At 42.6% G+C, this 15,293-nt stretch overlaps 1 protein-coding gene across 1 annotated transcript in view; it reads right to left on the reverse strand.

Annotated features, from left to right (window-relative positions):
• The window catches only part of VPS33B (VPS33B late endosome and lysosome associated), a 2,132,768-nt gene that overhangs the window by 921,734 nt on the left and 1,195,741 nt on the right, over nucleotides 1-15,293 (reverse strand). Inside the window, exon 16 of the mRNA XM_044078281.1 lies at nucleotides 14,575-14,639. Within this exon, the coding sequence (XP_043934216.1) occupies nucleotides 14,575-14,639 (65 nt within the window). The remainder of the gene's footprint in view (nucleotides 1-14,574; nucleotides 14,640-15,293) is intronic.

Here is a 15,293-nt window from a genome sequence, read left to right on the forward strand (position 1 = left end):
ACCTGAATTTTTAATACACATCTTAAATTAGGAGAATGTGAATTGTTATCATGTTCATATTTACTGATCATGCAGAATATGAAGTGAAGAAAAAACTAGGTAAATTTTGGATTGGGACAAAGACCCGGGCTGTAGATATTCTATTAAAATATGGCAAAAAGTTACTCAGACATTGGTATGCTTCTCCCAGGAACACTGTTATAGTAGTTAACACTCATGATAGAGCATATTGGCCTATTCTAAAAGTTTACACAGTTAAGAAGGATTTGTCTTTCATATGGTAGCACAGATATGGACAGCAAGGCTCAAGGATTTACCGTTGGTAGCTACATCCTTTAATTAAAATATGGTGAGATGAAACTCAGATTACAATGAGACAGATTTTGGTGAACAACAAAAATTTTCTAATGAGCAACTAATACTGTCATTGCTATCTGGATAACCCTTTGAACAACAAAAGTTGCTTATGTAGCCGCCATGACATGGAACATCTTATTTTTGAGTCAATGGCTCTTTTTTTTAAGATGTGCCTGAAGGTGATGTGGTTTTGGATTTCTGCTGAGACAATAGGACCGATTCCAAAAGACTTGCTCTTAGTATAAGTGACCACTTACACTGAGAACAGGTCTTTTGGATTCTGACCCCAAGTGTAAGCCTGATTATATATAGGCCTTAAACTGAAGTACATCACTTACGCTGACAGCAAGTCTTTCAGAGTCAGAGCAGACTTGGACTATGAGCAACATTTTTGGGATCTGGCCCCTAGCCTTTATGAATACTGGTGGCTTTAGTTAGCATAAGACATTTTAGTGCAGTTTGGTGTACAAAGTGGTAAAGTGTATACTGCTCACAGTCTATGTTTTCCTGTGAGAGTGAAACCCTCCATGTTTGTTAAACATTTGCAGCTCTCACAAACAGAATTATTGGTGTTGAGTAAGAGATCATTATCTATGGGCACAAGGCAGTCACTAAACTGCCTGAGGATATCAAGTGCTATGAGACTGGCAACAAATGGGAAACAAGCAGGCTGACCTTCCATTTTAGTTCAGAGATTCAGAAAAAATAATTAGAATTACAAAAAAATATATGTAGCTAAATGAGATATTTATTTGTGCTATATTACGGAGGCATGTAACTATGTGATGTTTCTTATGAAGGAAGGCAATTATGCATATTTTCTTAAGCAGGGATACACTGCCTAACAGAGTAACTATACACAGTTAAATTAGATAATTTAAGGTTAAGCTGGCAAGTGTGAACTACAAGCAGTGTACATCAGCTACAGGTTGGCAACTGTGAACTATGAGAAACAGAGCAACTATGGGCTGCATAGAGGACACAATAGTGAACTTAGTGCACAATGCTTGCTCATCACACAACTACAGACATATGATAGCACTTGTTAAGTATCACCAGTGACACTGATAAATATGGTCTGTGAGAACAAGTAGACATGAGAACATATTTATTTATTGATGTTTAATTACTGGGAAAGCCCAATTGGGTAGGTGCCCATTTTCAGCAGAGGCCTGGGAAGAATAGCTCCAAACTATTTCAAAAACGTTTTAAGAACAATAATTTTACAACCTTCAGAAATAAAAAACATCTACAGTTTACATAATTATAGCAAATTAAGTATAATGTGCAAAAAAGAAGTTATGTACTCAACATAACTTTCCATCTGAGTAGTTATACTTCATTTTCTGCAACCTGTGGGTATTCAGATCCATATCAAATCCGAGCCGGCAACATTTTTCAAGCATCTGCTCCAAGCTCTAAGCTCCTCCCCTTACCCATAATCCCTCACATCTCCTACCTTCCCTCAGATCGAGTTTGCCACTATTCAAACTATTAGCAACTCAATAACAGCACTAACCTAGAAAAGGTTCGGGGGAAGGAGGGTGGGACTGTTGCAGAAAATGAAGTACAATTACTCAGATGGAACGTTATGGTGAGTACATAACTACTTTATCTGAAGTAATTAACTTCATTTATCTGCAACCTGTGGGACAGAGTCCCCAGCTACCAAAACTCCTGGGAGACCCTCATGGAAAGATATTCCTGAGCACCGCAGAGCTAAAGGATGCTCTCCCACTAGAGATCAAATCCAACTTATAATGAGAAATAAATGTGACCTTGCCCAGGTCGCTGCTGCACAGATATCATCCAGTGAAACCCTAGACCAAAAGGCAGCAGAAGTTGCCATAGATCTGGTAGAATGAGCTTTAATAGGACCAGGTGGGGTCAGACCTTTATCCTTATAGACTTGCAGGAAACATTGTGTAATCCATCTAGCTAAGGAGACCTTGGAAATGGCCTTGCCCAAAAAGGGTCTGGAAAAGGACATGAATAACTGGTCAGACTTACGAAATTGTTTAGTCCTGTGTAAATAGAAACAAAGCTGTCTATGAACATCTAGCAAATGCAGCTTATACTCACCCTTGTTCTGAAAATTTGGAAAGAACACAGGCAGATTAATCGTCTGGTTAATATTTGATTCAGAAGCAACTTTCGGTAAGAAAGAAGGGTTCATGCGGAGTGAAATCCTGTCTTTATGAAAGATTAAGTAAGGGGGCACGGCAGACAAAGAGTGGATCTCAGAAACCCTTCTGGCCGAAGTAATGGCCACTAGAAAAGCTGTCTTCCAGGACAGGAATTTCAAATCTACTCACGCTGCTGGTTCAAATGGGGGAGCCACCAATGCCTGCAGAACTAGGGTAAGGTCCCAAGGAGGGATGGAATCCTTAACTGGGGGACATAAAAGAAAAGTACCTTTCAGAAAAGCTTTACACAATCTCAAAGAGGCCAGAGCATTCAGATTTTCACCAATATGAAAATTAGCTATGGCTGCCAGTTGTACTTTCACCATAGAGGAACTAGCCCCTTGTTGGAAAATATAGGACAAAAACTCCAACACTGCAGGAACTGGGGCTGTAAAGGGATCTTGGTTCCTCTGAGAAGCCCAAATAGAGAAGCGTTTTCATTTGCTGCAATAAAACTTCCTAGTGGAAGTTTTGTGGGATGCCACCAAAATATTCTTTACTGAAGATGACAGATCGGGAGTCCTAGCAATCAAGGGAACTGGAGCAACCAAGCAGTCAGCTTGAGGCTGCCCAGATCGGGCGGACTGATGCCCGAGGGATGAGAGATGACATCCAGGCAGGTATCCAGAATCAGAGGAGGAGTTAGAACATGAGACCAAAGGAAGGGGAACCACACCTGACGAGGCCAGAATGGTGCAATGAGGATCACTTTGCACCCCAGTTGGCAAGCTTTCTGAAGAAACTTCAGAATGAGAGGTAACGGGGGATAAGCATACAGTAACCTAGGAGGCCAAGCATGGACAAGAGCGTCTCTGGGGGAGTCCCCTGGTGAGGGGATCAGAGTGAAGAACTCACTGCACTTCACGTTGGAAGGAGATGAAAAGAGATCGCAGCAAGGCTGTCCCCACGCAAGGAAGATCTCCTCCGCTATTGACTGTTTCAGAAACCACTCGTAAGGCATTAGAATAGCCCAACTCAATCTGTCCACTAAAATGTTGGAGCGTCCCGGGATGTGCGTTGCAATCAGAAACCGACTGGTGGAAATTGCCCACTCCCACACTCTCATGGCCTCATGACAGAGATGGTAAGATCTGGTTCCTCTTTGTTTGTTGATGTACCAGACAACAGACATGTTGTCTGACTGAACTGCAATTATCCCCAGGGGAAGAATAGCATGAAAGGCTTGCAACGCTAAAAGCACTGCCCTCATCTCCAGAACACTGATATGCAATCTGGTCTCGGTCTGAGACCATGTGCCTTGGACCATCCTCCCCAAATAGTGCCCCCCCACCCGAGCTGAGAGGCATCCGTGGTCACTGTGGCTTGGGCTGTAGGTGTTATGAAGGGACGACCTCCCAAGATTTCCGGTGAATGGAGCCACCAGAGAAGAGAAATCTTGCAGGTACTGCTGATTCGTATTGGATAGTCCATGGGGAGGTCTAACCAAGATCACTAAACTGCGAGGGTGCACTGAAGCACCCGCATGTGAAGGCGTGCACAGGGAAGGATTGAGATTGCTGCGGCCATGGAGTCTAGGTCTCAGAGAACATCGTTTGCCATTGCGTCCTGGGGCCGAGGATCACTGACACATGAGACCGCAGGTTATGGACCCTTTCCAGAGTGAGAAAAACTTGCAATAGTAGAGTGTCCAGTCGTGCCCCTATAAATTCCAAGGTCTGTGTCGGGTTCAAGTGAGACTTGGGAGATGTTGATGGTAATTCCTTGGTTGACTGCAAGATGCAAGAAGGAGTCTCTGGTCACGCAAAGTAGATGCTTGGTGGCAGCAGCGAGGAGCCATTCGTCTAGGTAAGGAAACACCTGAATTCCCTGAAGCCTCAGGTGTGCCGCTAATACTGCCATAACCTTGGTAAACACCCTGGGGGCTGTGGTGAGACTGAAGAGTAGGGCTCTGAACTGGAAATGATTGGCTCCCAGCCAGAAGTGAAGGAATCTCTTGGAGCTTCTGCAAATTTTGATATGGTAGTAAGCGTCCTGGAGGTCTATCCAGCAAATCCAGTCGCATTCTCGGAGGTAAGGTAGAATGGACTGCAAGGTGACCATCCAGAATTTTTGCTTGGCTACAGTCAGGTTAAGGGTTGATAGGTCCAATATGGGCCTGAGGTGCCTCGTCTTTTTTGGCACTAAAAAGATCCTGGAGTAAACGCCTAATCCAGACTGATCTGGGAGGACCGGTTCGATGGTCCGATTGTGAAGCAGCTTTGAAATTTCTTGCCCTACCGTCTCCCTTTGAGTGGGTGGAACATCCGGGAGGTGCTTTTTTGGACAGGTGGGGCAACTAATGGGATGGAGTAGCCCTTGGATATTATTTGGAATACCCAACGGTCTGTCATAATGGACTCCCAAGCCGTTAGGTGGAATGACAATCTTTCCCCAACTATCTCCAGAGTAAAACAGTTGGGCAATCCCTCAGGGTTGCTGCGCAGGTCTATCCGAGAAGGTCTCCCTAGACCCAAAATTCCTCAGGCCCCCTCTGCCTCTGGGGCGACGTCTGTCTTGTCCCCCTCTGCCTCTAGGGAACAAGTTGTCCTGAGAGTCCCGGAAAAAATGAGATTTTCGGAACCACATCTTCTTTTGCCCTCTCTGATTCCTAGAAAAGGATCTTTGAGGGCTAGAGAAGTGGACTATGATGGCAGACAGAGTCTTCCCGTCCTTCTTGCTCTGGACCAGGGTGTCACGAGCTGTCTTCCCGAACAGGGAGGAACCGTCAAAGGGAGCATTTGTGAATGACGCCTTGAAGGGGTCTGCGAACTGACAAAGTCTGAGCCAAGCGTGCTGCCTCATAGCTATGCCAGTCCCAGCCGCCCTAGCCTCTCCTTCCATGGCATGGGAAGAAGACGCATGGACATGTTCGAAACAGATTTCAGAGTCAACATTTTCACTGAGAACAGCCGCTTGTCCTCTTGCGACAAAAACTCTGGAGGTGACACAGCAAATTCTGTGACTAGGTCTCGCTGAAGTCGAATGACGTGTGCCAAATAATTCAATGCTCATATAGAAAACATCGCTGAAGAAAAGACTCGCTTCCCAAACTGATCCACCGCCCTAGACTCCTTGTCCGGAGGGTGGGCCGAAGAACTTTCCTGTGCCAGTTCTCTCTTGGTGGCAGCTGCAACCACCACAGCATCCACCGGGGATCCCTTGTACTAGGCCTGTCTGTGGGAGGAAAAAGGATCCTGTCTGGGCATTTGGGTATTGGCTCTATGGTGTCAGGCTCCTTCCATGCCTGCGTGGTAATGAGATCCACTAAGGGATCTGCAGGAGGGTCACCCAGGATGTAGATGGGCCCATGTGAAAGGACTTCAGGAATACTGACTTGTCCATAGAAGGTTTTGGGGCTGACCAACCTCCCCTCTGGTGGAGGATTTCCATGATGTCTCCAAAGGAGACATCTCGGGAGGTGACCTGGGGGAACCCTCATCTTCATCCAAGTCAGTATCTTCTGTGAGGGACTTGGAGTCCATGTGCCTCCTCTTACATGAGTGCTTAAGGGGAGCCTCCTCAGTGGGACTCTCTGAAGAGGGCTCGTAAGTATTGGGGGGTTCCACAACAGGATCCACCTCGGGGTCCTCTAGCATGGGCTGTCGCTGGGACAAGCTGATGGGAGTTGTGAAGTCTGGGCGGAGTCCAAAGAAATGGGCTGGGGTCTCAATCCTTGGGAGAGAACCCTCTCCACTATGTCGAAGGCCGAAGGAGAGCACACCTCCTTAGCAACCAACAAGGAAGAAGCTCTCCCCGGCTCCATCATGAGGATCAGGGCCAAGGTAGCCAGGGTTCCAAAGGAATGGCTTGGATCCTACAAAGTTGGAGCCGAAGACACCTCCATTCCCTTGGATCCGACTATCCGTTCTCAGCCCCGAGAGCTGCTCAGATCTGAACAAGTCTGATCCGAGGAACTCAAGGTAATCACTGGCGTCGAGGTTGGAGGAACTGTTGGCGCTGAACCCCAGCTCCTCGGATCCATAAACCCCGAAACCGCAGGTCGGATTGAGGAAGGAGAGACTGGATGGAAGAAGGGCATAGAGGTCCCCTCTCTGGCCGGAGAGGGGCCTGGCAAGACTCCCATTTGGATTTGGGTCCGAATGAACCTCTGCATCATCCTGTCCATGTCAAGCTCCAACAGACTCTGAGTCGACCGCAAGGAGGTGATCAACTTGGATCCGACTGGTCTGTGAGACGACCTCAAAGAAGGCCTCTGGTCCGAGGGCTCCGGGGAGAACCTCGGGAAGTGGAGCCGAGGAGAGGTGGTCCTGACAACTTTAGTAGGCGGGCTGGTAAATGGCTCCTGGTCTGGAGACTGTTTGAGGTGCCTTTCCCCTCTTTTATCCTTGTTTCTCTTATCTTTGTCTTTGTCCTTTGATTTTGTCCCTGTCTCAGAAGGCTTAGTGGGAGGTTGAGTCCCAGCCTGGGGGGGAGGCGGTTGGTCGGCTACTGGAGCTGATGTCGAGGTCGTCGAGTTCAATGCAAAAACTGGTAGCAGGCCCTTAGCTACCAGCTTTGCTTTCCTCTCTTTCAATGCCTTAGGGCTGAACCCGGCACAGAGACTACAAGGCAAAGATAGGTGGGGAACACCCAGGCAAATAACACTCAGAGTGTGGCCATCAGCCAGTGAAAGCTTGTGGCCACACTCTGTGCATTTTTTAAAAGTTGGTGTTGGCTGCTCAGCCATCACCACACACCACCACACCACTTAGCCAAAACTAAACCAACAAACACACACACACTAAGGACAGTTAGGCCTACACTACCACATAAATCCTAACTTTTTAAAAAGTTTTTTTTGACAGAAAACCGATGAATGACGAAGGGGAGGAAAGGGATGACCAGAAAATGACTACACTCACACACTAAATATATATCAAAAAGTACCCCTTACTACACCCAACTTGGAGCTATAGAGACCACGATGCGTATGCATGAAGCGGCAAACGAGATCTGAGGGAAGGTAGGAGATGTGAGGGATTATGGGTAAGGGGATGAGCTTGGAGCAGATGCTTGAAAAATGTTGCGGCTCAGATCCGATATGGATCCGGATACCCACAGGTTGCAGATAAATGAAGTTAACTACTTCAGCTCATTGGCTAAGAATAGATACCACCTATATCAACAATTTAATTTTTAGATAACTTTAATTTATTTAAATTTGCTAAAAATTAAGTTACTATAATACAAACAGGAACTGCAATACAAAGAGAAAGAGGAAATATGGTTATGGTATATTTAGAAAGAGTCAGGTAGAAAAACCTGACTGAAGTAAGGAAGGAAGGAACTGAATGAAGAAGGGAGACTAAGGAGGTGCATGGTATGAACAGGTACTTGTTCATATTTTGGGATATAGTTTCTCTTGGGGTTGAGCAAGAACACAGCCAGGTTTTGGCTAGGAGGTCTTTCAGAATGGTTTTAAAGGACAGAGAGGTGGTACTGAGCTGCTGGATACAGTTAAGAAGTTCCAGGCCTTAGCAACATGGTACTTGCCTAGCAGGTTTGATAGGTTTGTAGACAGACAGGAGTTTTTGGTCAATGGATCATAATAATGGACTGTTAACACAGTTGTGTAGAATGGTATTTAGTGCTGGACAGGCAAATGGATGCTGGATAACTTTAGAGGTGGTAAGAGATTGTGCATGTGTTAGTTGATGGGTTAATTCTAACCATTTCAGGCTTTTTAGTGCAATACAGTAGTGGGTTCTGAAATGGGTATTTGCTGCAAATGCAACCACATTATTATAGAATTGTTCAGGTTTTGGGATTTCTGATGCCTGGATATTAGTAAGGATGGGAACACCATAAAGTAGTGAGGGGAGGAGGTTAGTAATGGCAAGTGTAGTTTTAGTTGCATTGGAGAGAAGTGTTTGGCTCTGTAAAACATATAGTTTTGGCGGGTTTTATGCAATTTTGTATACGCAGGTCAAATCTAAGATTATTATTCTCTATCATCCCTAATAATTTACTGTGAGAAGTGACTTCAGTGGTTGTATTATTAAGAGAGAAGATTTTAAATTTTGTTGTTTCATGAGAGAGGGATTTGGGAGGAAAAAGTATTTTTTTTAGTTGAGCATGAGTTGTGAGTCACAAAGCCATGTTTTTAGGGCTGTTAAAGCTTCCCAAGTAATTTGTTTGATATGCGTCAGATGTGCACATGAGCGTGGAGTCATCTGCATATTGTATTAGGGAAGCTTGTTATGTGGATGTGTGGAGGGTGTTAGTGAGAAAGTTAGAGAGGAGGAGACCAAGGATACAGCCTTGTGGTATACCACTGGTGACTAAAAGGTATAAGGAGAAAGGTTGCAGTGACATTTTACTGACTGATACCTACTGGACAGGCAGCTTTTGAACCACAGAAGGGTAGGCTGAGATAGACCTAGTGAGGATAACTGAAGTAGAAGTTTGCTGTGACAAAGTATGTTGAAGGCTTTAGACAAGTCTAGATATAAAAAATCAATTAGCTTGCTTTTATCACTAGCTTTATTGACACAAAGTATCTATGAAGGTTAGAAGTGCAGTGTTAGTACTATGGGTGGGAAGGTTTTGTATGGAGGATAGGAGTTCTTCCTGCATAAGATAGTTTGGCAATTGTTTTTGAATAAATGTGTCAAGTATTTTGGAAAGGGTGGATAAGATTGCTATAGGTCTAAAATTAGTAATGTTTGTTAAATTTCCTCCTTTGTGTAGAGGGATAATGAGTGATTTTTTTTGCAGAGAGGGGGAATGTAGGATTCTTACACTGACCTCTTTATAAGGATTGAGACAATGTAACCAATGCTACCACTTGCAGTTTTAAGGTATTCATATGGAAGGTCATCAGCTGAAGTACAGCATGTTATGAGTTTAAGAATAGTTTTATACAGGATTTGGGCACAGGTGAAAGTGGCTGCAGTGTTGAGCAGGGTTGGGACTGGATGTGGGGGAGTCCATGCTATATTACCTATGACATTAAAGTTGAAGTCACTTGCCGTTTTAAGTGTTGAGTTATTGAGAGAGCGAGGTTAGGGTTGAATTTTTGGCCAGAATGTAATATTTCTTTAATGGATGACCAGAATTGTTTAGGACTGTATTTACTATTGTCCTGAAAGTTGTTATGTTATAGTTTTTTGGCTTCATTTATTTGTTTTTAGTACAGTTGTGCAGCATCCTGAAGCTTTCAAGATATTGTGCTTGTTTTATATTTTTGCCATTCTTTCAAGACTTTTTCCTCTATCCTGCATTAGCATTCTGTTCTTTTTGGATAGCCAAACTGCATTACTTGTTGTTAGACTCTTCCTTCTAGGATATGTAAGGCTATTTAGGATATTTGGCAAAGTTGCATTGAATTAATTTACATCATCATCTAAGGGGAGAATTTTTAAGATGTTCCAGTTAATACATGACAGGGTGGTGATGAATATTTCTGGGTTAAACTTGGACAGGTTGCATGTGGTTTTATAACCATGCTGTTAAATGGATGTGTGAGATGTCTGGTTGTATAGATTGGGAGATGGTCACTGAGTGAGTCTTACATTGCAGAGATCTGATACTAGGATCCAGTCTAATAAGTAAGTTGATGTCTTGCTATGATGTGTGGGGCTATTAATCAGTTGTGTGAAACCATGTAAGTTCATGCTAGATGTAGGGGAGTTAAGAGTTTACATCCAACCAACTGATTATGCCATCACCTAGAAGTATTTTTCTTGGGGAGTTGCTATGGACATCCAATGTAGCTGTACTGTCACCAGGGGAGATGTAAAGGACAGTAATACATATTTGTTTATTTTAAGGAAAGTAATAAGAAGCTCTACTGAATTTAAATTTGGTATTAGTTTGTTGTAGGGGGAAATGTGGAAGTGGGGAAATATTAAACCAGTGCCACTACCTTTCTTCTTTATATGGTCATTATGGATAATATTATACCCAGATAGGTGTAATTTCAGAGTAATTTACAATAGGTTTAAGCCACGTTTCAGTGACAGTGATAATATTAGGCTTGTGTTGAGTAATCCAGGCATGTAGTTTAGTAGCTTTACTTCCTGTTTGTCTTTCGGCTTTTTCCCGGTAAGGGGTCACCACAGCGGAACTCCGGTCCACTAATGATTGGCAGTAGATTTTTACGAAACGCCGAGGTGCCAGCTCGACACCCAACCCTCAACGAAGGCATGCCCAATTATGCACTCATGTCTTTCGAACGCTACCCAACCGCCAGGAGGACATGCAGACTCCACACAGAAGGCACTCCCAAGCCAAGCCGAGAATCGAACGGGAGAACCTCTTGCTGTGAGGTAACAACGCTACTGCTGTACCACTGCAGCTATATTAGCAGCTTTACTTCCTATGCTTCTAATATTTATGGCAGCAAAAGCTGGATTACCTAAACTGGGGCTTGATTGTTGAGGGATTAGAGTAGTGTCTGGAAGAAAATTATCTTGATGCTGGTTGTGTTAGATGGGTCCAGGATTAAGGTGAATGTCGCCTAGATTTTATTGTATTAGGGTATTATTGATATCTGTATCAAGAAGCCTGTGTCTATCCACTGCATGTAGACATGGTGCAGTGCTAAGTCTGGCAGTGCAGAAAGCTGTGATAAAATGCTTCACATCAACCATAGTATCAGAAATATTACTAAAAACTTGAAAAATACTATTAGGTCTACCACAGCAGCTCATGAATTTAGGACAATTACAAATCCTCCTTTAGCTACATTAAGAAATTAAGAAATAACACCCAACATTACTCTGAATTCTTTCCAAATCGGCCAGCTATTCTGACCCAAAAGACACTGTCAACATACAAGCACACAAATTCAGTGTGAAATGTACCCCAGAGATGGCCATCCAAAGTCCTCAAATCTCATCACTCAACCCCCAAACCCCATCATCACTAAAGAACATATACTGTGGGTGGACTTTAACACCAAACATTACTTCTTCCATGAGACCAGATAATATACCTGGCTGTTTGTACAAACAAACTCTGGCAGGGAAAGTTAAAAAGTTTAACTTAAGTTTAGCTACAGGTTTTGTCCCAAAATTTGGTGCATAATACTAGTGATGCCGCTCCATAAGGGTAGCCCTATTACCAACCTTGGGAATTATAGGTCCATCAGTCTGACAAGTCTCATCTGAAAAGCCAAGAACTATATTAGTATTCATCTGAAAAACTATGATATCACAAGTCTTGTCAGATTAGACCCTCAGCAGTTTGGCTTTGTCATGGGTAGATCTTGTCTAATGAATTTGGTTAACTTCTTTGCGAGGCTAACACAGACTGTCTACAGCAACCATGCTGTCCACATGATGTACCTTGGTCTGGCCAGGCATTTGATACCAGCCCCATACCAGCATACTCAGTAAGCTTAATGCTTTAAAAATAGATCCCTATGTGATAAGAGGGATGACCAATTAACTAAAATACAGAACTCAGACAGTGTAAGTGGCAGATGCCTCATCAGAAAGAATGCAAGTGACCAGTAGTGTCCCACAGTGGTCAGTGCCAGAGCCTCTTCTCTTCAGCCTTTACTTTTTGGATCTCCAGACCACAAACCAAGATGTCTGTCTAAGTTTGCAGATGACTGCAAACTGTGAGTTATGGTCAAGACCCCTTTAACACCTAAACCCTTTAGCAACAATTTACCTAGTAAATACCTGATGCACTAAAAATAGGCTCAAATGAAATGCTAAAAAGTGCAATATTGTCACATTTGGTATACAACCCTTCCCCTGGGCATATAGCATAGACAATACCACACTTCAAAATGAGACTAGTGTTAGGGACCTTAAAACATGAGTTAATAATTCCATCTCTTTCAATCATCATGTGAGGGCAGCAGTAAGGAAATTCTTTTACATAGTGCAGCCAATTGCCAAGAGGATATCATACAGATCTAAAGTGGTCATTACTCCCCTATATTCAGCACTGATTTGGACAATTACTGAGTACAATGTCCCCTTTTAGGATGTACCCCAATAGATATAACAAACAACTAGAAAGACCCCAGAGGTTCCTAATTAAGAAGATCACAGGCCAAAAAATCCTAGGCTACAAAGAAAGACTAGAAGCACTGTCCCTTTATTCATTATCTTACGGAGTCCTGAGGACAGATCTCTGCCTTCCATGCCATTAGAAACCTGGTGAGCCTGGAACTTTTCTGTATTTCCACTAATTCCAAAACCAGGGCCCTAAATCTTCACCAGTAGCTAAAACACAGTGGACAGATGTGTTCATCACACAGACCTCCTCCACCTCTGGAACAGACTCTTCCTGCAAATTGAGCAGTTTGATATGCCATTTCCTTCAGAAGGGTACTCAAAGATTCACCCTGGGCTTGACTGGCCTACTCCTCCTCAAAAGGGGGAGGGGGAGTACAGTCTAAGGGTGGGTACTGCTGAAGCATAAATGGGCAAAAGACTCAGTTGCCAGGAATGTCCTAAGATCCTGGGATACAACATAAGTTCTCCTTATTAGGTTTGTACAGAAATCAGCTATCTGTGATCTGGTAGCTCAGAGTCAGAAAGTTTTGAATTAGTATCCTTTACATCCTGTAATGTTACAAATAAATCCTTTCCACAGATTCTGGGACTTTTAGCATTTGTGAAAGCATTCTCTTTAGAGAAAATATATCTGAAAAGGCCAAGTCTGTCTCCTACACTGTTTATGGTATCAGTAGGGGACCCAGAAGACCAGTTCTCATGATAAGAAATGAAATGCAGAGAGAACAATTTCTGAGGTAAAAACAATACCCAGCTTCTTCTAAAGAATTCAGAGAAATACTCTGTTATCTCCTTTTTTTGTACAAAGCCTTACACGATACCAACAAAGGTAGAAAGAATGTGACTTAGAAGTTTGACCTGTAATGGTCACTGAAGGGTACTAACATCACACAGCCTTTTTCAGATTAGACTAGGACAATCCATTTGCCAGCTTAGTCTACTTGACTGTAGGCAGCATGGAGGCAGAAAATTAAACTTTAATTACTGGAGGAATTTCAGTCCTTTTTACAACAGAAACCTGTAGGTTAGTTTCCTTAACCATCTTTAGAAAAGCTGATACCCCTTCTAGTGTTACCGCCGAGGATGACTTGTTAGGTCTAATATTTGGTAGGCTCTTGATTGTTAAAGAGCTCTCCAGGCATATACACAGCTATCTTGGAATCCCTGTCATTTGGAGTTGATAATAAAGTGCTATACTGGATGAAGAAATCCCAGATTTTGAGTGGGATAGTAACTTCTTTTTAAGGGCTTTAGCCCTCTTCTGAATGATCCTTTCCATTTTTTTTCCTTTAACTGCTTCTGCCAAATACATTTTCTTAAGACTTATTTTCTATTGATTTCAAATGCTTCTCAGTCAAAAATGAAACTGGAGCTTTTTTCTTAGTTTACAGGTTCATATGTGAATACTAGGTTAACTGTTCAGAAGGGTTATTTTAAGCCTAGTCAATAACCTGACCCTAAAATCAAACCCTGCACTTTGTGTCTATGAGGTTAAAACCTTACCTAGTATGCCAAAACTACCCCTTGTTTAAATTAGTGGCCTGATTAAACTGAATACAAGCATACAATCGCATACCTTATAATCCAGGCCCAAGGCACTGTGAATGAAAGGTTTTTTTTAGGATTATTCACCTACAAGGGTCCACTATGAAGAAGCTCTAAAACAGGAAATAAAAAAAACTGTACTGTGCAACAGAAATTCATTTTAGCAAGTTGGACTATATGACAATTAAATGGTAACAGGAACTGAAGGCAAAGTGTAGCAACATGGGATACAAAATTAAGCCATGTCCACACCTATGTCAATGGATTTCAGTGTGGCACCCCTGCTGGTACCTCATAAGGAAGGAAGAAGCAAATGATTTTGCAATTTCTGGCTAGAACCTGAAACCAATACAGTGACTGTAGTCCATATGTGGTAATTTACTTTTAAAGTGACTCTCCCAGAAGAAGATCCAGATACATATAGTTCCACTTTTAATTCTAACTCTTACTAATATTAAAACTTGTGTTGTGGCTTGCTATGAGCCCTCAGACTTTCATTTGTTACCCACCTGCCTGTTAATGTACTCTTCTATGAAGCTGATGGTCTCTCGAATATCAAACCCCTCCAAAAGGGCTGTAAAAAAAAAGAGATTTTATCAAAACAAATACAGCACTGTAATAACTGTATAATGTAACCCTCAACAAATCCTACTGCTCAAAATACTTCTCATATTAACAAGCAGAGGTGAGTTTAATTCTTAAAAATATACACCAGCTTCCAGACTGTTGTATCCTCTTTCTTGAACTATCCATGTAATTCTGACTTGTACAGCAAATTCCTACACCATTACTATCCCACACACAACACAGTCATTATTTTCTATGTTATATATCTTAAATACAGCATTAGCAATGAGCACATCCAATATTTTTACAGTGCAATCTTTTAAGTCAATATCTAGTATTACTCTAAATACAGTTATCTTTTTGCCAGCACATTTATACCTTTTTAATTTCATTTATATGTCAGTAGCTAAGATATCTGGTGTTCCTGTGCTGTGCAAAATGTTATCTTCCTAAAAAATAATCAATACACCATGGTGTACACCGAATATGCTTGGCTAAACCCATGCCAACACCAACAAGGCACAAACTTGAAGTTACTATCTTATAGAAATAATGTCCTCGAAGGGTGGGAGTTATGGCAAGATTTACTCTTGAAAGGACATATTTCTGCCAGATGGTGAAACCATTTAGGGGAAAATTAACCAGGTGTGCAGCTGGTGAG

This window comes from Protopterus annectens, chromosome 7.part0, assembly GCF_019279795.1.
Source record: "Protopterus annectens isolate FY-2018-M chromosome 7.part0, PAN1.0, whole genome shotgun sequence".
Classification (NCBI taxonomy): domain Eukaryota; kingdom Metazoa; phylum Chordata; order Ceratodontiformes; family Protopteridae; genus Protopterus; species Protopterus annectens.